General features: G+C 36.1%; 1 protein-coding gene across 1 annotated transcript; it reads right to left on the minus strand.

The window, feature by feature from the left end:
* Window positions 1-2708: 2708 nt before the first annotated feature.
* LOC104244762 (peroxidase 57-like) lies at window positions 2709-27930 on the minus strand. Its single transcript, XM_009800240.2, has 3 exons — window positions 27708-27930; window positions 4708-4862; window positions 2709-3488 (listed from the first exon to the last, which is right to left on the minus strand). The coding sequence occupies exons 1-3, from the start codon at window positions 27928-27930 to the stop codon at window positions 2709-2711; spliced, it is 1158 nt and encodes a 385-aa protein (XP_009798542.2).

Consider the following 27930-nt stretch of genomic DNA (forward strand, 5'->3'; position numbering starts at 1 on the left):
ATTTTATCAAAATTAACCACCTAAGTAAATTTTTATTCAACAATAATCACGAATTCAAACTAATTTTCTAGGTTATGGAACACCAAAATTAACAAGACCCGATTAAATTTAATTTCAAGCTTTTCAAAAGGTCAATAATAGTGATTTTTACAAGACCCAATAACTCTTCTTTTCTTCTTCTTTTTCTTTTTTTCTTCTTCTTAGTCATGGAGGTTGGAGAAACGAAACATGAGGGTAGACAAAACTAGGATGGAGGTTGGGGAAAAGGGGGGGTAGAGAACGTTGGAGTGTGGGTTGGGGAAGTAACATGGGTTATTTTTTTCTTTATTTTGGAAAGAAAATAGTTAAAAGGGGGGGGGGAATAATTTTAGATGAATTTTGTAGTTTCACGCGCCTCTTTTATGTGTAATATACGCGTGTAACACATGAAAAAAGAGGTGTGTAATTGACACACTTTTAAAAGTTTTGGTGTGTAATACTATTCTCGTGTTTAACAGGTGTATAAGAGGGATTTGAGTATAAGATCAATGGGTAAACTATGTATTTCGCCTAGTAAGGGAGATATTTACTATAATTGCACTATACAAATAGACACCCTTCTTGTTTTGGTTTCGCATCTAATGTTTGATATTTGTTTTAGAGTTTGACTAATTCGTATTCGCATCGAAAAATTTCAATTTGAGAGTAAACCTTTGGTCGGCATGTGGCAACCCGCATTCGCTGCTGGAGCATCTCAAACAATCTACCGACAATCGACGTATTTCGGATAGACCCCAATTCCTTATCGAAAACGGCTCCATTCCCTGAATTTAAACATGAGATTTCTTAGTCAAGGATAAAGAGTTATAGCCTGTTTGGCCAAGCTTATTTTTGGTCAAAAGTGCTTTTTTTTGCCAAAAGTACTTTTGGTCTCAATTTGAGGTGTTTGGCCAAACTTTTGGAAGGAAAAAAAAAGTGCTTTTGAGAAGAAGCAGAAGCAGTTTTGGAGAAGCAGAAAAAAGTAGCTTCTCTTTAAAAGCACTTTTTTTAGAAGCACTTTTGAGAAAAATACATTTAGAAGCAGTTTTTCAAAGCTTGGCCAAACACTAATTGCTGCTCAGAAGTGCTTTTCAAACTAATTAGCCAAACACAAACTGTTTCTCACCAAAAGTACTTTTGAGAAAAGCACTTTTGAAAAAAAAAACACTTGTCAAAGTTAGCTGATTTTTGCAGCTTGGCCAAACGGGCTATTACTCCCTCCGGTCTATTTTAAGTGATTTTTTTGGCTTTTTTTGTGGTCCTTAATATTTGATTTTTTTAAATATCAATAGGGAATTAATTTATTTTTTTCAAAGTTGCCCTTGGAGTAAAGAGCCTAGGAGTAGTTGTTATATTTCCAATGAACAAATTAAGGTTAATATAATCAATCTTATTGCTACTTATATTAAAAGATAAATTTCTTAATATGTGTGAAAACAACCAAAAAATTAAATAAAATGGATCGGAGGGAGTATTTACCACCCCACTATGACACCACAAACATTTGGTAGTAAATAGACACCTTCAAACGCACATTATTAAAAATAAAAATAATATCAAATATAATAGTTGGACATAAATGCACCTTGACTTGAAAAAAAAACAGAAGATACTATAGAGGTTCTTTTGAGGAAATTTACTAGGAACTGTTTGCCATGGTTGACTCTTTTGCCCTTGAACTTTGTTTCATGTTTTGTTGTTTTGCCATATGAAGTTTTTTATATTACTTATAGCCCCAAAATGAAGAGGCAAAATGTAAAAAGAAAGTTTAGGCAAATGAAAAAAATTAAACTATTATAAGACACTAGATTCTGATGCTGTTTAAATATATATCAATTATTAGTTTTAATGGGGCAAAAAATCTTTAGTTCAAGACTTGCTTTAACAATTTTATTGTCGTTTTTTAATTTACTGGATATCCATATAATACTTTGATAATTGTACGAATATAATCAAATTTAAGTAAGGGTTATGTGTACTAAAAGTGATATAAAAAGGACAAGAATGCTAACATAACGATGAAAGTAATTCACTCTTTCCACGAGTTTTCTGTATAATTAGTGAAATCTATATAATTTGGTTGTTATGATGCGGATCATATTATATTTGGTTGATCTAAGTTGTGATTGTCTTTCTTCAAGATTGCCGAATATTTTCTTTTTAATTTCTCTTTATTTTATATGTATAACTATACATTAATTTCGATTTCGCTATCAGCAAGGGTTAAATATGATTTATACATAAATGATTGTCATAAGATGCACTAAGGACGACTTTAACATCGAAGATTTAACAAAAGAGAATCATAAACATTGAACACACACATTTGACGATAAAGGCATGATTCACACCTTTTGTAAGAGTATATGTTAAACGATACATTTATATAGTCTTAATAAAAACACGTGGGAAAATGAAGAAGAAATCTCGGCGCAACAATAAGAGTTATTGCAATATGACCTTATATTTAAAGTTTAATGCATTAGACTGCCCTATTATGAAATAAAATAAAGAATGAAATTAGAGAAACTAATATTTTTAACTCTCATTTCCTTTCCTTCAAATCTTCTAGCCCAAAAAGTCTAATTAATTCAAACCGACATTAAATAAATATCCGATAATACATAATAAGAACATAGTATTGATTTAATAACTCCAAAAATATAACACTTACATCATTTTAATTAGAATTATTTATTGAAAACCCTGCAATTTTTTCTAATTTCTCCATCATCCCCTACTAATACATTAATATTTCCCATCTTGATCATAGCCTTAGCAAAACTCTGTCTAAAGGCATTTCCATTGGCTGCAAATCTTGAAACAATTGGTGCACTTAATTTATCCAAAGCAAGTTCTTGATCAATCTTCAAAACTCCTTTCTTCAACAAAATTTGCTTATAAAATTGATTGTCAACTATAAAAGATGTATTTTGATCCAAGAATGTTGTTGGAACATCATCCAAGGTTGTTGGTGGGGTAGACGTGTTACAAAGTTTGAAAAGTTTTGTAACCAGTTCAGGATCCATTGTGGGGTCAGGTTTTCCGGTACCTCGAAAATTCGAAACCCTAGATTGAAAAAAGAAACAATGTACGACTCCAACTGTATGAGCTCCTAATAATGTCACCATGTCATTTTTATTTAGGCCTAGGGTTTTGAAGAACGCTAAAATTTCTGACACTGAATTATTCGGGCCGGGTAAGTCCACTTCTGAGGCGTTTGACACGTGGCCATCGCGCCTGCCCGTTGGAATAATGTATTTTGGTCCTCCGGCTAAGGCAATTACGTCGCGAGTAGCTAGTGTTATTATGTCCGCACATGAAACAGTTGAAGGACAATTAGCTTCTAATTTTTCCTTAATTTCATCAATTAGTTCATAACCTCGTACTGTGAAATTAGGGTTAGAATCTTTCTCTGAGGTTTGATTGTTGGTTGGATCTGAATCTATCAGTATTGATGCATCACAACCCTGAAATAATAGTTACATTAGTAAAAGATCAGTAGATGACCATAACCAAAATAATTGAAGCTAATAAATCCTAGGAAAGAGTACTCTTTTACTAAGTTGAAATGGTGTAAGCAATATAATGGATGAGTCTAATTTTAGTATACTAATAATGTAAAGAATATTTTTTTACACAATCAGATCATCTAAATGATAAATATAATTAACCATAAAAAAAGTAGAATTAATATCCTACAAAATAAGACGAGTTACCTACTACAACATGTTAAAATATATCGATATAGTACTTCGTTACATAATCAGTTATATAAGTTAAATTCAAGTTCTATAAGTGTACTAAATATATTTACACAATCATGTCATTTATATCCAATAACAGATAAATTTCTATGATAATTGTTACTCTCTCCGTTTTAATTTAGATGTTGTAGTTTGATTTGTCACAAAGTTTAAGAAATAAAATAAAACTTTTGAAACATGTGGGTGCTAAAAGCTTAAGGGACAAAAGCTTAGTGGGTCCATGATAATTGTGTAACCATAAAAGCTTCTCGTTAAGGATAAAGTGGGTAGAATGAAAAGTTAAAGTTAAATTATTTCTAAATATAGAAATGTATCATTCTTTTTGGAATGGACTAGCAAGGAAAGTGTGTCATCTAAATTGAAACAGACGGAGTAATTCATGTTTGAAAAAAATGGTAACTAACATATAGGAGTAATAGATTAAAATGTAGTGATAGTGTAAAAAGTGAGTTAATAACTTAAATCCTACTTGATATATGATTTATCTACTAATTAGGATAGCCCGATGCACAAAACATCACATTCATGCAGCGTGTGGGGAATGACCACATTTCAGGGAATGTGATATAGATACAACAACAATAACAACCCAGTATAATCCCACTTAATGGGGTCTGGGGAGGGTAGTGTGTACGCAAACCTTACCCCTACCCTAGGGTAGAGAGACTGTTTCCAAATAGACCCCGGCATCCTTCCCTTCAAGAACTTCCCACCTTGCTCTTGGGGAGACTCGAACTCACAACCTCTCGGTTGGAAGTGAGGGTTGCTTACCATCAGAGCAACCCCTCTTGTCTTAATACAACTATTAGTACCTGCTCCCACGGCTCGAACCAGTGACTTATAAGTAACACGGAAACAACGTAACTTTACTAAGTACAAGCTGCAAATTAAGTCTAAAGAGAAACAATTTCAAGATTCTTACTCTAACACCACAGTCATGAAAATGCAAGCGAAGTAAAGCTCCTGTAATGGAATGGTCACTTTTGAACTTCTCCTTCACTACACTTTTCACAATATTTTCAGCCGTTGGACAACTAGAACTATAGAAACCAACTTTAAGTTGAGCTGATACAAAATCTTGATTACAAAAGTAACACAAAAACACCAATAACAATGTCACTATCTTCATTTCCTTAAAAATATTGTTGAACCAAATAGCAAATAAAGCAAGAGAGGATCCCACTTATAATTACAGAAAAAAGCAAGTATTAAACCATTTATATAGAGCAAGATTCAAGCTAGTTTTGAACTGATTTTGATTGTTTTTTTATGTTTGTTAGGTTTATTATTATGAGAATATACTGCATGGGCCGGCTAAAATAGCAGCCAATAGTACATATTTAAGGTAGCCGGCAATATATAGGCATATATATAGCAGGTTAATTTTTCCTAATCTTAAGTATTGTAGTTTTATATGCACTAACAGTGTAAAAAAAATTATAATATCAGTATAGTTTAATATGTGATTATCTCGTGTTAGCAATTTAATGCTTATCATGGAATTTGCGTTTTTTCCCTTTCTGAGCGGAGCGTCAATTGAAAACAGTCTCTCTACCTTCACTAGGTAAGGTAGTACGGATAAAGTCTACATACACACTACCCTCCCTAGATCGTGCCTCACCTTCGGGAATATAGTGGTTTTGTTATTGTTGCATGGAATTTACGTATTTCTTTTGGTATAATCTGTATCTAAAACCCATCGGACCGACTAATCAATCTAGTTTTGTACTGTATAGGATCTACTTAAGGAGTAGCGGTCCCTATTTCTTTAACCGTGGTTCAAACCTGAAACATCCGGCTAAGAATAACGGGATCTCATCCATCCCACTGAACTTTTTGCTGGTAGAGTTTGTTTTGTAGCCCATGAGTATAACACTATCACTTAAACTCTTACTACATTGTTAAACTTAGTGCTTAATTTTTAGGCATGTAAAAAATAACTACAACGCAACAACGACTAGGTCTTCGTTTCATTGAACACAATTGGCCATTGGTAAAGGAACAAAGGCTTAGATTCCTTAATTAAGACCTAAATTCTACATTTTTCAGTTGTACATTCCCATGCCAACTTTTTCATTATTAATTTGGGAATCTAATGTACCAAAAAAAGACATTATTTACTAATAACTAGTTATTTTAGTTATGCTATCAAAAATATCCAAAACAATTACCAATAATATATGACGTTCAAAAAATAAAGGCAAAAAAAGATTAATTTAATGAGTATTGTCATGATTTGTTGAAAATAATTAGATGAGGCAATATACAAAATTTAACGAAGTTTGATAGTGAGTTAGACCAGTTTGGGGTCAAAATTCATTACCAATAATGTACTATATTAAAAAAAATCAGACAAATTCAATCGGTATGGTTAGAAATCATTCAAAACTTATAGATTAGACAATATATAAAATTTGAGCAAGATCGGAGGTTATTTGGAATGGTTTGGCATCAAAATTCATAGTTAAAATCGAGTTTAAAAATTCTTCTACGACACATGTATCAAACATATATCACATATATATCTCACACATGTGTATATGGATATACATGTGATACACACTTCATACACGTATGATACATATGTGATACACAATGTGATACATGTTTGACCAAAAAGTGTAACTTTCGGTTAAAACGATTTATGTAGTGATGGGTTAAACCTAGTTAATGATAATATATCTAGATGGGAGTTCTGAAAATGCGGCTAACGTTAGACAGATCTAGTGGGGGTTGACGTTAGCATTCATTAAATATTCCAAAAGATATGAGCAATAATGGAGAAATAACTAGCAATAAATAACATTTAAGTAAATAGGAGAAGTGATTCACCCCATAAAAAACGAACTAGATAATTATTCCTCCTCACAATGATGAGTGACAGATAAATCCTAGAACGTTCGAAATATTCTCGAATTTGGTGAAAAGGTATGGAATAATATGAACAAGAATCTTAATAAAAAGATAGTGTTTATATCTTTATAAGAGAGAAAATATTCTTTATGAGAAGTCTATTCTTATCAAGTGAATGTCACGTGCCATTGAACCCGTTAGTTTCCGTCAAGTATTAGACTAAAATCACATTCAATTGAATTGAAGGACAAATATAGCTAGCTGAGTAATTCGAGGTATAAAAATACAATTACGCGATAACTCAGGGACTAAAAATCTATTTTTATCTCAGGTCACCCGTACAACCAGAGACTGCCCAGGGTACAACCAGTGACATGCATGTTTTTTTACACCAACAGTTTTTTTTTCTCATACTATTTTATGCTTTTGAACTGTAACCAAGCTTATAAATATACTAGTCTTATGATATGCGTGTTGTGCGTGCAGTCTATATTAATAGGTACTAATTTTGTTGAAAATTACATAAATATTATTAAAGAATATGAAGCAATCATAAAATAAAAATTATAAGTAAAAATATAAATTTCTAAAGATGATGAATATTGATCCTATAACAATCTCGTGTCTTTTTTGTAAAGAGTATTGCTTTGTTATGAAATCATAAACTCATAATTATTGGTTATGTTTATTGCTTAGATGCTAGACGGAATTGTATGCTTCAGTTGTGATTTATTGTGAAGGCAATTAGAAGAATATTGTATTCTTAAATTTCTAATAATTTTTTTGTAAGAAATTATAATTATGTTACATAGTTTATACCTGAACATCGCGAGTGAATTTTTGGCTAACATCATGATAGAAATCAGATTTATGCCCTTTTTAAACAGTAGTAAAATAATACTTTAAGATTTAAAAACTATATTGACTTGTTTGGATTATAAACATAAAAGTACGTACAATATAAATATTAGAACATTTACATTACAGTTATGCTAATAAACTACATAGGGAATAACTTTTAATTTAAATAAAGGGTAAAGTGAAGGAGCTTTTAAAGGGCCTTCAATGGAAAAACAAAATTATGCCCTAAAAGAATTCCTTCTTTAACTTAAACCTATATTTAGATAGTACAAGTAAAAAAAATATTTTATACATGGTAAACTTTTAATTGCTCTAAAGTTTTAAATACTACGATTTCATATCTAGTCCAAATAAAGAAAACTTTAATAACTAAAATTTTAATTACTTTTTATGTCCTAAATATTAGAAAATAATTAATGACTAATTTTTCTTTAGGAATTTAATTTATTATAAAAATTATAAAAATTAATGTTAATATTCATTTTTTACTTCTCAAATAAAGATATTTTGTTTTGAAATCTTTTAGACTTTTTTGTCTTGTATTGTAGATCAATGAATTTATAAAATATTTTTAATTTAAGGTACTGTTAAAAATAAAAGAAATAGATATTAGAGCTCTTAAAAGGAGGCATACACTCCTTTTTAACCCAGCATTTCGGGTTTCTAACCTATAACTCAACAATAATATAGACAAATTCTTGCGTTTAGTTATTTACCCATTCAATCTAAAGTAAATTTTAATTGATTTTGAAATTTTGAATATTAATATTTCTTGGTTTTAATAAGGAAAGAGTTAATAACAAAAACTTTAGTTGATTTTAAATTCCTATATATTATGAAAATAACTAAATAACTATTTTTCAGTAATTTTTTAAGGTAAAACGGATGAACGACATTTCGCCAAAGGACTTTGTGCTTTTGATATATTTTTAAAAGATAAAAATTATAATTTATTTTTAGATATTTTTGTTTGTAGAATTATTAGTGTTTTTGACTCTTAGCAACTACTTTTCTCTCTTATATTCTTAAATGTTTTCTTATTTAATTATTGTATTTATCGAGTGTAGTTTTTAAATATTATACTAAAAGGTTGACAAATGGAAAAATATTGTTTTAGTAGAAAAGTAGTTTAACTATAACATGGAAATGTATTAGGCTTAGAATTGAAAGCATTCTTCGATAGATCAACATTCATATGTTCAAGTGTTTTAAATTGAGACCATTTGATCGTTTATTCGTGAAACTGGTTGCATTTATTTATAGTTTTGTTACATACTCTAAAAGAAAACAAATTCTATAATATAAATATAAACTGATTTTTAAATTTTATAAATTTGGACTTTTTACACAACTAAATAAGGAAAGATTTATAAGTAAACCATACATTAATTTTCATGTCCTAAATATTAGGAAAATGACTAAAATGACGATTTTGTACAATGTAAACTCTATTTTTAAAGGGTAAAAAAGGCGAACGACATTTCGCTAAAGGTCTTCGTACTTTTAATATAACTAGCTTTAGTGTACGTGTGTTGCACGTGTGCTTAGCGTCAATCAATAAAATATGTGTATATGAAGAACATGTAAATCAAGTTATCAAATGCTAAATTTTAAAATGTCTACATTAAGTTAATATTTTAAAATAAGTAACTTTGTACATAGAAAAATATAGGGAATTGCCATTTATTTAAATGAATACCAAAAGAAAGAAAATTAATTAATGGCAACTCACTTAGAATGTATTTTGTCTTCTAATGTTTCATCGTTATTATTTTTATGTTTGCATTTTTAACAGTTTGACTCTACTACTATATTAAAATTGATTTTATTATAAATTTTGAAAAGAATGACTTATATATTTCGCAAATTAATTATTAAATCGAAGATTTTTTTGGTTAATTAGGACTGTTCTTAACGTTAAAGAGAATATTTTTTGTTGATTCAAATATTAATATTAGCTCATCCAAAGTTTTAAATATTTAACTGTATTTATAATTTTATCCAATATGAATTCTACATTCAGTGTGTAATAAAAAATCGCTAGGATATCACTTTTAGACTTTTATGTCAGTACAACCATTAGTGTTTGAATATTACCAACACTTCTCTTTCTTTTATATTCTTAAAATTAAATTATTTTCTTATTTAAGCTTGATACTTAAATTTTTAAAAAATAAAATTGATTGAGTACGTTTGTGATTGCTAGGTATTTGTTTACTCCCAAGTATGATTTAATTACAAAAGTTTAGTTGATAAATTTTAAAATTCTAAATATGAGAAAATAATTCAATGAGTATTTTATTATTTAAAATAAATACTCGTAAATCTTGAAAATGTCCTCCTAAAACTGGGGGAAAAAGAGAGGAAAATAAGGACACATACAGGAAGAAAAGGAAAATAAGGACTACTGAACCTAAATTTTTATAACAAAAAAATACTCGTAAACCCAATATAAAAAAAAATACTTGTGAAATGCTTGGAATTCAATACCCTAAATCTAAATAGAGTTTATATGAAGGACTCCAATTAAATAAAATAATTTTTTAGATCAGATTCCTAAGAGCTAGGGAAATAATTACCTGATTATTCCTAAATATTAGAAATATAATTAAATGATAATTCCTACAATTAAAAAAATAAATTATTATTTTGTTTAATATGAAAGCTAGTTTTAAAGAGTAAAAATACGAACCATTGCGCGTGAATACTATCTAGATGAGTATGAACTATTAAAATGTTAGATAAATATTCTATTAAAAATTATGTTTGAGAGATAAAATAAAAGTTATAGAAAAAATATATGTTCTTGAAAATAGTGATTGTTGAACCTATCTTAGCTAACACAATAAGCCCTCAATCATGTGAGTTAATATATTCAACTTAAAATTATTATAAGTTTTATAATATCATTACTTTAATTTCACAAGTTATCATTTTTCAGTTTTAGTTTTAGCAAGAACGCATTAATCCTTGAACATTTAAGTTATTATGTAAAATTTATTTAAAAAGTTATATATTCTTAAGTTCATTATAGAAAATCACAAATAATTCAACTAACTGGCAAAAGATGCCTTTTTTTCTCGCAAATACAAATTGTGCTATATACTTTAATCAATAAAAATAATATAGTAATTGATTTCAACAAATTAGTAAAGAACCCAGTGTCTATGATTTTAATAAAATTATATGCAATTCACGGGTTCTAAAAAGACTATGCTAATACTATTTTGGAAGCAGTAACAATATATAATACATGTTAAAATTAAAATTAGGTTTAGTTCTACAAGTTATTCAAATATTTTAAACGTAGATTTACGTTTTGAAGGAAAAAAAATTAGTTTTCAAAAGGTATAAAAGTTAGTATATAGATCAATTTTCACTATGTGGCAGTTAATTCTGTATAACTCTCTCTATAAAATTTTAGGTTGTTAGGTATTTTAAATACTTATATTTATTATTATGTTCATTTTCCCGAACATGAACAATTATTTTTATCCTTTGAGAATATTTATTTTTCAAATTCAAACATGACAACTAACCAAAATGTTAGTTTTCAAAATAATTCTTCCAACTAACATTAACTAATTTTTTTAAAGCCAAAACCTTCGTTGTTTTCCGATAAATATAATATTTGGCTTTGTTCTTTTACGTTAAGATTCATAATTTATTAAGAATGTTTTGGTTCGTTTGTATCTAGAGAAAGAAACATACTCATAATTACAAAGTTAATTTTGTATATCAAACGTTCTTTGTGTGGAATTAAGATTATCTAATCTATATGGAAAAAACATACTTATAATTATACGCAAGTAGTTATTTTATTCAATTCAAACAAAAAATATTTACACAAATAAATGCTTACTTGATTTAAATTCTTAAATATTAGGATTTCTTAAATAATTCAAATAAGGAAGTATTTAATAACTATAATTTTAATTTATTTCAAAATCCTAAATATTAGGAAAATAAAAGGTCTTAATTATTAGGAAAATAATTAAATTACTATTTTGTCTATCTATACTATATTAAAAGCACGAAGGTCCTTAGCGACATTATACTTGAGGAAATATTTTATTTCCTTGTTGATTTAAATTCTAAATATTAGTTCATTGAAAGTTTTATATGTTTAAATGTAATACAATTTTATCCACTGAGAATTTTATTTATGAAAGGTAAAAAAATCTATTGATATTTCATTTTCACATCTTTGTATTTGCATAATTATTAGTGTTATAGATTTTCCAACCATTTTTCGAGCTATTTTAAGAAAGTAGTTCAAGAATGAAATAAAAATGTATTATAGTTTTTATATATAGTATACAAGGATATGTGACGACATCACCGGTTTTCTCCCTTTTTCGTGCTTCTAAGGCCTTAAAAACCTTACCTTTAGTTGCCTCGATTTGCGTACGCAGTCCGGGCGCGTAGCCGAAAAAGCTTATGTGTTAAATTATGTGAAATTTGATAAATTGTGGTTTTAAAATAGTTAAAGTTGACTTTGATCAACATTTTAGGTAAACGAACCCGAACCCATGATTTGACGGTCCCGGAGGGTCCGTAGAAAAATATGGGACTCGGACGTATGCCCGGAATCGAAATCCGAGATCCCGAGCCCGAGAAATGAATTTTTAAAAGAAATTATTTTTCTGAAATTTATTTGGAAATTTGAAATAAAAATGAATTAGAAAGCATTGGTATCGGGCCCGTATTTTGGTTCTGGCGCCCGGTACAAGTCTTATATGTGGTTTAAGCGCTTTCTGTGAAATTTGGTTGAAATCGGACGTCGTTTGACATGTTTCAGACTTAAAACTCTAAATTTGAAAGTTTATGAAGTTTGATGAAAAAGTGATGATTTTGAGGTTTGATTCCACGTTTATGATGTTATTTTGGCGATTTAATCGCATGGTTAAGTTCGTAGGATATTGTTGAGTTAGTGTGAGTGTTTGGTTAGGAGCCCCGAGGGCTCGGGAGTGTTTCGGAGTGGTTTTGGCCTTAGAAAAGTTGTAGAAGTTTCAGTTATGGTGTTCTGGTATCTAGTTCTATGCGATCGCATAGGTAGCATTGCAATCGCATAGAGTAATCCTTCAGGTGCCCCACATTTGTTCTATGCGATCGCATAGATTCATCCACGATCGCATAGCTTAGCCAGATCCTTCAATGCGAACGCAACCTTTAATCCGCGTTCGCATTTCATTAAATCCAAACCTGGAATGCACAGCCTTTTCTTCTATGCGTTCGCAACAGCCCTTCCGCGATCGCAATGACCAGCTTCCCCTTACCCTATGCGATCGCATTACCTCCTTCGCGATCGCATAGGGCATTTTTGCCCACCGATTTTTAAATACCCAAAACAGAACGGTGACGAGATTTAGTCCATATTTCACAGGAGTTCTTCTTCTCCACAGCTCTTGAGCAAATTTTTGAGCACTTCTTCACCAAAACTTCTTGGGTAAGTAAATTCCCACTCATTTCCTTCATCTTCCTTCATTAATTAGTGAGTTTCTAGACCTAAATCATGAAATCAAAGTAGAAATTAGGGGTTTTGGGTAGAGTTAGGTTTTTGGGAATTTTGAGTGATTCAACCTCAATTTGGGGTCGAATTTGAAAACAAATTATATATTCGGGCTCGTGGATGAATGGGTGATATGAATTTGGTCCGAACCTCGTGTTTTGACCAAGCGGGCCCGGGGTCGATTTTTGGAATTTTGGGAAGAAAGCTTAGAAATCTATGTTTAGATATTAGGTTTGATTTGTTTAGCTTATATTGATACTATAAAGTCGTTATTTCATAGATTTGATTGAGTTGGAGCCGAATTCGAGAGGGAAAGCGATCGTTGTGGATTAATTTAGCCGTGGAAGTTGAGGTAAGTGTTCGGTCTAACTCTAGCTTGAGGGATTAGGAGTTGAGTCTTACTTACTACTTGCTTTGTGTTGTGTCCGACGTATAGGCATGGTGACGAGTATCTATACGTTGGGGGTCGAGCATGATCGTGAGTCCTAAATTGTTAAATTGTTGTATTCTTAAGTAATGCTTATGAGAACTTGGTTGAAGATCTTTGAAACTGAGCAAGTAAATGTTATGATTGAGCATTTGTATTAATTGTGTTAAGTAGAAATTGAGTAAATTGGTTATAGCTGGATCTCCCTTGTCGGGATAGTTGATTTGGTATCTTGTTTCCCTTGCCGGAAAACTTATTATGTTATCCTACTCCCTTGTCGGGATTATCCTGTGATATTGTGTTGGACTGAAATGGGAGTGGGTGGTACGCCTACCACAAGATAAAATAAAATGGGAGCGGGTGGTACGCCTACCACAAGATAAAATAAAATGGGAGCGGGTGGTACGCCTACCACAAGATAAAATGAAATGGGAGCGGGTGGTACGCCTACCACAAGATAAAATGAAATGGGAGCGGGTGGTACGCCTACCACGAGATGTGATGAAATGGGAGCGGGTGGTACGCCTACCACAAGATATGATGAAATGGGATCGGGTTGCACGCCTGCAACAAGAGAAGACTGAGACAAGTGAAAGTGGTTGTTTTTCCCTTATTCTATTGTAGAAGTGAGCAAATGTAGTTTTACCTTATTATTTCTAATATTCTATTTTATCTGCTATCCCCGTACGCATGCTCCCCCTCCCAGCTTTAGTTGTTTACTTTCCGCTGTTTTCCATTGTACTTGCATATACATATATATATATATATATCTGCACAAGTTTATTTGGAGTCCGGGTCTAGCCTCGTCACTACTTCGCCAGGGTTAGGCCAGGCACTTACCAGCACATGGGGTCGGTTGTGCTGATGCTACACTCTGTGCTTTTTTGCACAGATCACGGAGTTGGAGCAGCCTTTGGACAACAGTAGTAGATCGGGAGCAGGCCTTCAGTCTAGAGACACCGAGGTAGCCTTGCTGACGTCTGCAGGCCCGGAGTCTCTCTCTCTTTATTCAGTTTGTTATCTTTTGTTCCGAAACAAACAGTTTAAAATTTTCTTTCAGACGATTGTATTTAGTAGTCTTAGAAGTTCGTGAGCATTGTGACACCAATCTTGGGTAGAGGATTTTGTTAAACTTTCCGCAATTCTATTCAGCTTTTTATATAAGTTGAGACCTCCGCATGAAATTTTAATTATGTTGCCTTTATTACATGTTGATAATTTCGGAAAAGAAATGCGCGTTAAATGGAAAGTAATTTAAGTTGGCTTGCCTAGCTCCTATTAGTAGGCGCCATCACGACTCCCGAAGGTGGGAAATCTGGGTCGTGACAGGATAACATGTAAGCAATTTTAATTATGATATATTATTCAAATAGAAAATAATTTATACTCTTATAAGTAACTAAACTCTTAAATATTAAAGAATTAATAAAATAGAGATAGTTTTAGAGACTTTCTCTCATATTTGGTTTTGTAACACTAATTTTCGATGTGATTTACAATATTACATTTAGCTCCTTTTATTCTAACTTTTTTATAACAATACTTCTAATCTATTTATCATAACATTAAAAAGTTAGAGTTTGACTAAATTGTCCTTTCTGATATACTCCTTTATTTAGTTAATTTTACAAAAATCTTTTATAGTTTTGCTTTTTCTCTAAAATTATTTTAACTATCAATGCTTAAGTAAAATAAATAAATAAAGTGAGCAGATTCCAAACGTATATGCATATATAAAACTCTTAATCTTGATTTTCTTTCCTTTAACTTTCCACTTATTAAGTTCTTTTAAATCAATGACAAGAAGAAATAATAATAGTAATAAGCGAGAAGAAAGAGAAGCAAACAAAAGTTGAAAATAAGTAAAAAAAAAAAAAAGGCAATCTCAATTTTCGAAGGAGTCAAAACAGGTAAAACTTTTTGCTTCTGTACTTCCTTCCTTTTTAATTTCCTATTATTTATGTTTCTAATTTGAAAACTAATATTGAAAAAATTTACATGGAAGGTTATAATTTGTGATGACCCAAAAGGTCATCACTTGCTATTAAACTAAATTCTGTATTTTCGAGGCCTTGAAAACCTCATTTATCATCACCTCAATTTACGTGCGCAGTCCGGGCGCGTAGCCGGAAAAGCATAAATGTGAAAATTTGTGAAAAATGATAAGTTTTGACTGTAAAATGAATAAATTTGACTTCGGGCAACGTTTTGGGTAAACGGACCGGACCCGTGATTGACGGTCCCGGAGGATCCGTAGGTAAATATGGGACTTGGGCATATGCCCGGAATCGAATTCTGAGGTCCCAAGCCCGGGAAATGAATTTTTAAAGAAAATTATTTTCTGAAATTGTTTAAAGGAATTTGAAATGAAATTTGATTAGAACATGATGGTATCGGGCCCATATTTTGGTTCCGGCACCCGGTACAGGTCTTATATATGATTTAAGACGATCTTGTGAAATTTGGTAAAAACGGATGTCATTTGACGTGATTCAGACCTAAATTGCAATAGTTGATGTTTTACGAAGTTTGAGAACTTTTTTTTGATTTTGAGGTTTAATTCATTGTTATTGAGGTTATTTTAGCGATTTGATTGCACAGATAAATTCGTATGATGTCATGAGTTAGTATGTAAGTTTGGTTAGGAGCCCCGAGGGCTCGAGTAAGTTTCGGGTAGGTTCCGGGGTGTCTTAGGCTTAAACATGGCTATTGGAGGTTCAGAAAAGCTGCAGCTCTCTGAACCTGCTAGTGCGGTCCGCACTAGTTTTGTGATATCCGCACTGGTGGCTGTGTGGCCGCAGTGGATCTTGTGCGGTTCGCACAGGTTCACTGGTGACTATGCGGCCGTAGTTGATTTTGTGCGGTCCGCACAGGGAGTCTGAGAGGCTGTGCGGCCGCAGTTGATTTTGTGCGGTCCGCACATGGAGTCTGAGAGGTTGTGCGGCCGCAGTTGATTTTGTGCGGTCCGCACAGGGGGTTTGAGAGGAGTATATTAAGACGGGATTTTCAGTTATTTTTCATTTTTCAAAACCCCAAAAACATAAGAGGCGATTTTTCAAATAACCTTTCTTCTCCAAAACATTGGTAAGTGATTTCTAACTCGTTTTCTTCAATTATTAACATCTTTTCACATGATTTCAACTCAAAATAAGTGATTTTCATGGGGGAAATTTGGTGTTTTGGGTAGAATCTAGATTTTTCAAATATTGGGGATTTGGACCTTGATTTGAGGTCTGATTTCAAAACAAATCATATATTTGGGTTCATGGGGGAATGGGTAATCGGGTTTTATTTGAACCTCGAGTTTTGACCATGTGGGCCCGGGGGCGATTTTTAACTTTTTGGGTAAAACTTTAGAAAACTCATTTTCATGCATTCCAATTGATTCATTTAGTGTTTATTGATGTAATTAAGTAACTTGTGACTAGATACGAACGAATTGGTGGTGGAATCAAGGGGTAAAGCTATAATTGAATCGTGAATTGTGTTCGTGGCATCGAGGTAAGTGTTCGGTCTAACTTTAGATTGAGGGATTAGGAGTTGTGTCCTATTTGCTACCTACTTCTTGTTGAGTACGACGTATAGGCATGGTGACGAGTATCTATACATTGGTGTCGAGCATGACCGTGAGTCTTAAATTGATATTTGTTGTGTTCTTAAATGATTCTACGGATGTTTAATTGGTGATTCCCGATATTGAGCAAGGATTTAGTTTGTTTTCATGGAAATTACCGATGATTTAGTATTGGTGTTGACTGAGATGAGTAGGAGTTGAGTTAAGATTGGTTATAGTTGATTCTCCCTTGCCGTGTCCCTTTCCGGGATAGTGTAGTTTATTGTTGATCTCTTGCCGGGACTCGTGGTACAGTTGAGTTTAAGGTATGTAAATATATTGGATCGGGTTGCACGCCGCAACAATGTTATATATATATATATATATTGGATCGGGTTGCCCGCCGCAACAATTTTATATATATTGGATAGGGTTTTCTGCCGCAACAATGTTATATATATTGGATCGGGTTTCCCGCCGCAACAATGTTATATATATTGGATCGGGTTTTCCGCCGCAACAATGTTATATATATTGGATCGGGTTGCACGCCATAACAATGTTATATATATTGGATCGGGTTGCACGCCGCAACGATGGTATATATATTAGATCGGGTTGCACGCCGCAACAATGTTATATATATACTGGATCGGGTTGCACTCCGCAATAATTATATATATATATATATATATATATATATATATATATTGGATCGGGTTGCACGCCGTAACAATGTTATTATTACTGGTTATAGATTTTGAGTTGTTCCTCTCCTATTTCTCTTTATTTCTGTTGGATTTAATATGTTACCCGAAGCATGCACCCCCTCCCATTTAAACTGCTTATTCCTATTTAGTTTCCGCATTATATTATATTATTGCACAAGTTTATCTGGAGTCTGATCCTAGCCTCGTCACTACCTCGCTGGGGTTAGGCCAGGCGCTTACCAGCACATGTGGTCGGTTGTGCTGATGCTACACTCTGCACTTTGTGCAGATATCGGAGCAGCACCGGGATAGTAGCACTTGGGGAGCTAGCCTTCAGTCCACAGAGATCCTGAGGTAGTCCTGCAGGCGTCCGCAGGCCCGACGTCTCTTCTATCTACTTATCTGTTCTGTTTCCATTTGTATTCGAGACAGACTGTATTTCTTTTCTTCAGACATCTGTATATAGTATTCATAGAGAGTCCGTGAATGTTGTGACACCGGTTTCTGGGTAGAGATGCATGTTGGCATTTCTATATTTATTTTGGTATTATATTAGTCTAAGTCTTCTGCTGATTTCATCTTCCGCTATTATTTAAATGTTGATTCCCTGTTAATACAAAAGCTGTTAAAAATGAGTAAAATGAAAGAGTTAAAAATTTCTAAACTTCGTGGCTTTCCTAGCTTCTACGAGTAGGCGCCATCATGACTCCCGAGGGTGGGAAATTTGAGCCGTGACAAGTTGATATCAGAGCTCTAGGTTACATAGGTCTCACAATTCATGGACAAGCTCAGTAGAGTCTGAGGGATCGGTACGAAAACGTCTGTATTTATCTCCTAGAGGCTACAGAGTTAGGAAAACTTCATATTTGTTCTTTCTTATCGTGCGGTATCGTTTCTCAATGCTGATTAAATTTCTACTCTGTTCTTTCACAGATGGAGAGAATACGCGCTTTCTCATCCATCGCTCAGCAGCCCGAGCCCCCAGCAGTAGCTCCCACGAGGGGTAGAGGGCGAGGCCGAGGTAGGGGCAGAGCTCAGCCTCGAGTAGCAGCGCCAGTGGCGGAGCCTCAAGTTGAATTTGACGAGGAGGTTCCGGCCCCAGCAGTTCCGGTGGGCCCAACTTAGGTCCCAGAGGGGTTTATTGCTACCCCAGTTCTTCAGGATGCTCTGGTCCGACTAGTGGGCCTCATGGAGAGTGTCACCCGGGCAGGTTTTCTTCCCGTATCACCAGCCGTCTCTCAGGCTGGAGGAGGAGCCCAGACTCCTGCTACTTGCACTCCGGAGCAGGTAGCTCCTCAGATTCAGACTCCAGCGGTTCAGCCAGTTGGAGCAGTTCAGCCTGGTGTGGTAGCTCAGACCGGTGATGGAGCGGCTATGTCTGCTGATGCTTTATGGAGGCTGGAAAGGTTCACCAAGCTCTTCACTACTGCTTTCAGTGGTGCATCTACTGAGGATCCCTAGGATTATCTAGACAGATGTTATGAGGTTCTCAGGAACATGGGGATTGTTGAGACCAATGGGGTCAATTTTGCTACATTTTGCTTGTCTAGATCCGCCAAGACTTGGTGGAGAGATTTTTGCTTGGCTAGACCAGCCGGATCGCCAACCTTGACTTGGGAGCAGTTTGCACAGCTATTTCTGGAGAAGTTTCTCCCCATTACTCAGAGAGAGGCCTATCGGAGGCAGTTTGAGCATCTCCAGTAGGGTTCCATGACTGTTACCCAGTATGAGACCAGATTCATCTACTTGGCTCGCCATACTCTTGTCATACTTCCTACCAAAAGAGAGAGGGAGAGGAGGTTTATTGACGGTCTTATTCAGCCGATTCATCTTCAGATGGCTAGGGAGACTGGGAGTGAGATTACTTTTTAGGAGGCAGCCAATGTGGCCCGTAGAGTTGAGATGGTCCTGTCACAAGGAGGTGGTCAAGGGTCGGACAAGAGGCCCCGTCATTTAGGTAAATTCAGTGGTGCCTCGTCTAGAGGCAGAGATTCGTATGGTAGAGGCCATCCTCCTAGGCCCTTTCAGTCAGCCCTTTAGGTTTCTCACGGTGCTTTAGGTAGCTGTGGTCCACAGATATATTCTGATCAGCAGTCCTACAGTGCACTACCAGCTCCTATCAGTGCACCGCCGCTTCAGAGTTTTCGGGGTGGTCATTCAGGTCGCCAGGGTCAGTCTCAGTTTCCTCAGCCGCAACACTAAAGTGGATGCTATGAGTGTAGTGAGTATGGTCATATTAGGAGGGCTTGTCCGAGATTGGTGGGTACTCAGTCGCAGCAGCAGGGTCCCCGTACTATGGTTCAGGCACCAAGTGTTCCACAGCCCGCCCAGCCAGCTAGAGGTGGGGGTAGAAGTGCTAGAGGTGGAGGTAGATGATTTAGAGGTGGAGCTCAGACCGCTAGAGGTGGAGGCCATTCAGCTGCAGGCCATCCCAGAGATATAGTCCGGGGTGGTAGGGCCCAGCCCCAATGTTATGCTCTTCCAGCCAGGCCCGAGGCTGAGGCTTCAGATGCGGTTATCACAGGTACTGTTCTGGTTTGTGATAGAGATGCTTCAGTGTTATTTGATCCAGGGTCAACATACTCGTATGTGTCATCTTATTTTGCACCGTATCTGGTCATACCTAGTGATTCATTGAGTATTCATGTTTATGTGTCTACACCGGTAGGTGATTCTATTGTGGTAGATCGAGTCCATCGCTCTTGTGTAGTTGTGATTGGGGGTCTTGAGACTCGAGTAGATTTGTTACTTCTGGACATGGTCGATTTCGATGTTATACTGGGGATGGACTGGTTATCGCCTTACCACGCTATCTTGGACTGTCATGCCAAAACTGTGACCTTAGCTTTATCGGGTTTGCCTCGTTTAGAGTGGAGAGGGACTCCTGGTCATTCTGCCCGTAGCATTATCTCTTATGTGAAGGCTCGACGTATGGTTGAGAAGGGGTGTTTGGCCTATTTGGCATATGTTCGTGATTCCAGTGCTGAGGTTCCTTCTATTGATTATGTACCCGTTGTTCATGAGTTTCCTGAGGTATTTCCTTCAGACCTGCCGGGTATGCCACCCGACAGAGATATTGACTTTTGCATTGATTGGCTCTGGGCACTCTGCCCATTTCTATCCCGCCGTATCATATGGCCCCGCCTGAGTTGAAAGAGTTAAAGGAGCAATTGCAAGACTTGCTTGAGAAGGGTTTCATTAGACCTAGTGTTTCGCCTTGGGGTGCGCCAGTGTCGTTCATTAAGAAGAAGGATGGGTCGATGAGAATGTGTATTGATTACTGGCAGTTGAACAAGGTTACGATCAAGAATAAGTATCCATTGCCGAAGAAAATTGAGGCAGTCAAGAACTGGCCTAGACCAACATCAGCTACAGAGATTCGGAGTTTCTTGGGATTGGCAGGCTACTATTGTCGGTTCGTGGAGGGGTTCTCATCTATCGCAGCCCCGATGACCAAGTTGACCCAGAAGGGTACCCAGTTCAGATGGTCGGACAAGTGTGAGGCGAGCTTTCAGAAGCTCAAGATACCTCTTACTACGGCACCAGTGTTGGTTTTGCCCACAGGATCAGGGCCTTATACAGTTTATTGTGATGCATCTCGTATTGGGCTTGGTGCAGTGTTGATGCAGGATGGCAAGGTCATTGCCTATGCTTTGCGGCAGTTGAAGATTCACGAGAAGAACTATCCGGTTCAGGATTTGGAGTTGGCAGCCATTGTTCACGCATTGAAGATTTGGAGGCATTATCTGTGTGGCATGGCATGTGAGGTGTTCACAGATCACAAGAGTCTTCAGTATTTATTCAAGCAAAAGGAGTTGAATTTGAGGCAGCGGAGGTGGTTGGAGTTGTTGAAAGACTATAATATCACTATCTTATATCATCTGGGAAAGGCCAATGTGGTGGTCGATGCTTTGAGTAGGAAGTCAACCAGTATGGGCACTCTCGCTTATATTCCGGCCGGTGAGAGACCACTTGCTTTGAATATTCAGGCCTTGGCCAATCAGTTCGTGAGGTTGGATGTTTTTGAGCCCAGCCAAGTGTTAGCTTGCACAGTCGCTCGTTCTTCATTATTGGAGCGTATCCATGATCGGCAGTATGAGGATCCCTATTTGTGTGTCCTTAGAGACACGGCGCAGCGCAGAGGTGCCAAGCAGGTCACCTTAGATGATGAGGGAGTTTTGAGATTGCAGGGTCGAATTTGTGTGCCTAATGTGGATGGTCTTTGGGAGTTGATTATAGAGGAGGCCCATAGCTCCCGATACTCTATTCATCCGGGCACCGCAAAGATGTATCGGGATTTGCGGCAGCATTATTGGTGGCGGAGAATGAAGAAGGATATATGTGGCTCGGTGTTTGAATTGTCAGCAGGTTAAGTACGAGCATCAGTGGCATGGTGGTTTATTTCAGAGGATTAAGCTTCCCGAGTGGAAGTGGGAGCGAATCACTATGGATTTCGTTATTGGACTCCCGCAGACTCGGAGGAAGTTCGACGCAGTATGGGTCATTATTGATAGGCTGACCAAGTCAGCGCATTTCATTCCTGTGGCAATCTCCTATTCATCTGAGAGGTTAGCTGAGATCTATACCCGGGAGATTGTTCGTCTTCATGGTGTGCCCGTGTCTATCATTTCGGACTAAGGTACGTAGTTTACCTCACGCTTCTGAAGAGCAGTTCAGCGAGAGTTGGGCACACAGGTTGAGTTGAGCACAACATTTCATCCTCAGGCGGACGGGCAGTCCGAGCGGACTATTCAGATTTTAGAGAATATGCTTTGAGCTTGCGTCATTGACTTTGGAGGCTCGTGGGATCAATTTTTGCCTTTAGTAGAGTGTGCCTACAACAACAGCTACCAATCGAGTATTCAGATGGCTCTTTATGAGGCTTTATATGGTAGGCGGTGTCGGTCTCCAGTTGGATGGTTTGAGCCGGGAGAGGCTCGGTTGTTGGGTACGAATCTGGTTCAGGAGGCCTTGGACAAGGTCAGAATTATTCAGGATAGGCTTTGTACAGCTCAGTCCAGGCAAAAGAGTTATGCAGACCGCAAGGTTCGAGATATGACTTTCATAGTCGGTGAGTGGGTATTGCTCCGAGTGTCGCCTATGAAGGGCATGATGAGATTTGGGAAGAAGGGCAAGCTTAGCCCTAGGTTCATTCGTTCGTTTGAGATTCTTGATCGAGTGAGAGAGGTGGCTTATAGACTCGCATTGTCGCCGAGCTTATCAGCCGTGCATCCAGTGTTTCATGTGTCCATGCTTCAAAAATATCACGGCGATCCATCCTACTTGTTAGATTTCAGCACTGTCCAGTTGGACAAGGACTTGTCTTATGAGGAGGAGCCGATAGCTATTCTAGACCGGCAGGTTCGTTAGTTGAGATCGAAGAGTTTTACTTCTGTTCGTGTTCAGTGGAGAGGTCAACCTCCTAAGGCATCGAGCTGGGAGTCCGAGTTTGATATGTGGAGCCGTTATCCCCATCTTTTCCCCGGCCCAGGTACTTTCTTCTTATGTCTGTTCGAGAACGAACGATTGTTTTAGAGGTGGAGAATGTGATGACCTTTTTAGGTCATCACTTGCTATTAAACTAAATTCTATGTTTTTGAGGCCTTGAGAACCTTATTTATCACCACCTCAATTTGCGTGCGCAATCCGGGCGCGTAACCGGAAAAGTATAAATGTGAAAATCTGTAAAAAATGATAAGTTTTGACTATAAAATGAATAAATTTAACTTTGGTCAACATTTTGGATAAACGGACCTGGACCCGTGATTTGACGGTCCCGGAGGGTCCGTAGGAAAATATGGGACTTGGGCATATGCCTGGAATCAAATTCTGAGGTTCCAAGCCCGAGAAATGAATTTTTAAAGAAAATTATTTTCTGAAATTGTTTAAAGGAACTTGAAATGAAATTTGATTAGAACATGATGGTATCGGGCCCGTATTTTGGTTTCGGCACCTGGTACAGGTCTTATATATGGTTTAAGATGATCCTGTGAAATTTGGTGAAAAATGGATGTCATTTGACGTGATTCGGACCTAAACTGCAAAAGTTGATGTTTTACGAAGTTTGAGAAAAATTCTTTGATTTTGAGGTTTAATTCATTGTTAATGAGGTTATTTTGGCGATTTGATCGCACGAATAAATTCGTATGATGTCATTGAGTTAGTACGTATGTTTGGTTAGGAGCCCTGAGGGCTCGAGTGAGTTTCGGGTAGGTTTTGGGGTGTCTTAGGCTTAAACCTGGCTATTGGAGGTTCAAAAAAGCTGCAGCTCTTTGAACCTGCTAGTGCAGTCTGCACTGGTTTTGTGCTATCCACACTGGTGGTTGTGCGGCCGCAATGGATCTTGTGCGGTCCGCACAGGTTTACTGGTGACTGTGCGGCCGCAATTGATTTTGTGCGGTCCGCACAGAGAGTCTAAGAGGTTGTGCGGCCACAGTTGATTTTGTGCGGTCCGCACAGGGAGACTGAGAGTTGTGCGGCCGCAGTTGATTTTGTGCGGTCCGCACAGGGGGTCTGAGAGGAGTATATTAAGACCGAATTTTCAGTTATTTTTCATTTTTGAAAACCCCAAAACATAAGAGGTGATTTTTTAAATAATCTTTCTTCTCCAAAACATTGGTAAGTAATTTCTAACTCGTTTTCTTCAATCTTTAACATCTTTTCACATGATTTCAACTCAAAATCAGTAATTTTCATGGGGGAAATTGGGTGTTTTGGGTAGAACCTAGGTATTTCAAAAATTGGGGATTTGGACCTCGATTTGAAGTCCGATTTCAAAACAAATCATATATTTGGGTTCGTGGGGGAATGGGTAATCGGGTTTTAGTTTGAACCTCGAGTTTTGACCATATGGGCCCGGGGGCAATTTTTACTTTTTGGGTAAAACTTTAGAAAACTCATTTTCATGCATTCTAATTGATTTATTTAGTGTTTATTGATGTAATTAAGTAACTTGTGGCTAGATACGAGAGGATTGGTGGTGGAATCAAGAGGTAAAGCTATCATTGAATCGTGAATTGTGTTCGTGGCATCGAGGTAAATGTTCGATCTAACCTTAGCTTGAGGGATTAGGAGTTGTGTCCTATTTGCTACCTGTTTCTTGTTGAGTACGACGTATAGGCATGGTGATGAGTATCTATACGTTGGTGTCGAGCATGACCGTGAGTCTTAAATTGATATTTGTTGTGTTCTTAAATGATTCTACGGATACTTAATTGGTGATTCCCGATATTGAGCAAGGATTTAGTTTGTTTTCGTGGAAATTACTGATGATTTAGTATTGATGTTAACTGAGATGAGTAGGAGTTGAGTTAAGATTGGTTATAGCTGATTCTCCCTTGTCGGGACGTATATACTTTCACTGTTGAATTCCCTTGCCGGGATAGTGTAGTTTATTGTTGATCCCTTGCCGGGACTCGTGGTACGGTTGAGTTTAAGGTATGTAAATATATTGGATCGAGTTGCACGCCACAATGATGTTATATATATTGGATCGGGTTGCACGCCACAACAATGTTATATATATACTAGATCAGGTTGCACGCCACAACAATTTTATATATATTGGATCGGGTTGCGCGCCGCAACAGTGTTATTATTACTGGTTGTAGATTTTTAGTTGTTCCTCTCCTATTTCTCTTTATTTCTGCTGGATTTAATGTGTTCCCCGAAGCATGCACCCCCTCCCATTTAAACTACTTATTCCTGTTTAGTTTCCACCGTATATTATATTATTGCACAAGTTTATCTGGAGTCTGGTCCTAGCCTCGTCACTACCTCACCGGGGTTAGGCCAGGAACTTACCAGCACATGGGGTCAGTTGTGCTGATGCTACACTCTGCACTCTGTGCAGATATCGGAGCAGCACCGGGACAATAGCACTTGGAGAGCCAGCCTTGAGTCCACAGAGATCCCGAAGCAGTCCTGCAGGCGTCCGCAGGCTCGACATCTCTTCTATCTACTTATCTGTTCTATTTCCATTTGTATTCGAGACAGACTGTATTTCTTTTCTTCAGACATCTGTATGTAGTATTTATAGACAGTCCGTGAATGTAGTGACACCGGTTTCTGGGTAGAGACGCATGTTGGCATTTCCATATTTATTTTGGTATTATATTAGTCTAAGTCTTCCGCTGATTTCATCTTCCGCTATTATTTAAATGTTGATTACTTGTTAATACAAGCTGTTAAAAAGGAGTAAAATGAAAGAGTTTTTCTAAACTTCGTGGCTTTCCTAGCTTCTACGAGTAGGCGCCATCACGACTCCCGAGGGTGAAAAATCCGGGTCGTGACATAATTACGGTAACTTGTCCAAATAAGGGAAGAGTTTATATAGAGTAAAGTTCTATTCGATTTTAATTTTGGACTTTCTACATATTCAGATAAGGAAAAGATTTAATATTTAAATTTTAGTTGATTAAGAGCTCCTAAAAATGAGGGAAAAACTTAAATTACACTTTCGTCTAATGTGAAATCTATTTTTAAAGGGCAAAAAATGCGAACGACATTTCGCTAAGGGCCTTCGTACTTTTAATGTAGTATAGATATAGATAGATACTAGCATAAAATTTATTTCTTATTAAAATAATATAAAACCTTATAGTATAGATTTTATTACTTTTTTTCCTAATTTTGTAAAATGCAAAGTTATTAATAATATTTTTTATTAAAAAAAATTATGAGATAAAGAGCAGATGGATTTTATCCTCTATATAAAAAGAATTTTGTCAAATACTAGACTTTATCTTCTTTTTTTAAATTACTCGTATTTATGCTTTTGAACCATTCCCACAGTTATTTTTCTCATATTACTCTATGCTTTTGAACTATAATCCTGTTCAGAAGTATATACACTAGCACTGCAAAGATGTTCTCAAAATTTATTTTTTAGAAATTAAACCAATAGAAATTCAAACAACTCATTAGCTTTGTATGAGCCAAAATATGCCCTAGAATATTTAAGATAAGATTATCCTGAAGGAAGATTTTTCAAGCCGTCACCAGTCAAGGTGGACCAGGAAGTAGAATGACTCATAGACGAAGAGTCAATGAGAGTCGTGGTCGAGATGTCAGTAATGGTTGAGGTCGAGTATCGCTGATGAAGCAGTAACAACTAGTTTTCATAATAAGATATTAAAAGGAATATTCTAGTGAATATTTTCTGCACTTGTACTATTAGGGTTTACTAGAAATATGTCTCTTATAAGTAGAAAAGAGGGCCAATGATGGGGCATGTGAGATTCATCTGTAAGAACAAACTTTTGACTAAATATTCTCTCTCTCTCTCACTATAATATAAATTCTACCTTTTCATCAAGATTCTTGTTGATATTATTCCATACCTTTCCATCAGATCCGAGAATAATTTGAACATTCAAGGATTTGTCTGTCACTCATCGTTGTCAGGAGAAACAACCATCTAGTTCATCCTTTATTGGGTGAATCACTCCTCCTATTTACTTAAATGTCATTTATTGCTATTCATTGTTATTAAATGATCTATTATTGCTCACACTATTTGGAATAGTTATTGCATACTGTTATCACTTTCCTATCGAATCTATTCGATGCTAATCATATTTTTGGAAGCCTACTGGCCTTGTTCGGACTAACACCTATCGACCCTCGGCCATAATCGAATTTAGGTTACGTTCGACCTTGTTCGAACTAACACCTATCGACCCTCGACCATAATTAAATTTAGGTTATGTTCGACCTTGCTCAAACTAACATCTACCAGCCTCGGACACGGCTAAGTTCAAATATGGTTCGACCTTGCTCGAACAAGAAACAGAAGCAAAAAAACACGCAAGTATAGAAGAATTAACCACAGAAAAAGAAACAAATGCAGAAAACAAATCTGGGCTTTCCATTTCATAAACGTTTTTTAAAAAGGCTCGTGAAGACGCCGACAAAAATACATGAACTTGCAACAAAATAAAAAGGGAGAAAAACTACTAGTCGCCACCATCAGTACCTTCAGCACCATCGCCCTAACCGCCTTTACTTGGGACATCTCGATCCCCTTCTTCATCACCATCACCCTCAGGGTACGCAACATCATACCAGGCGTTCTCTTCAAGTTGGTCCATGCTTCCGTCTCCCTCATCATCGCCAGCCTCAGGCGTGGCGAGATCATATTCACAAGCGACTCGAGCCTCGTGTGCCCTAATATGAGCATTTTTAAGGGCGACCGCAGAAACAAACCCCACCTTTGAAGATCGCCACAT

Source organism: Nicotiana sylvestris, chromosome 6 (genome assembly GCF_000393655.2).
Source record: "Nicotiana sylvestris chromosome 6, ASM39365v2, whole genome shotgun sequence".
NCBI lineage: Eukaryota > Viridiplantae > Streptophyta > Magnoliopsida > Solanales > Solanaceae > Nicotiana > Nicotiana sylvestris.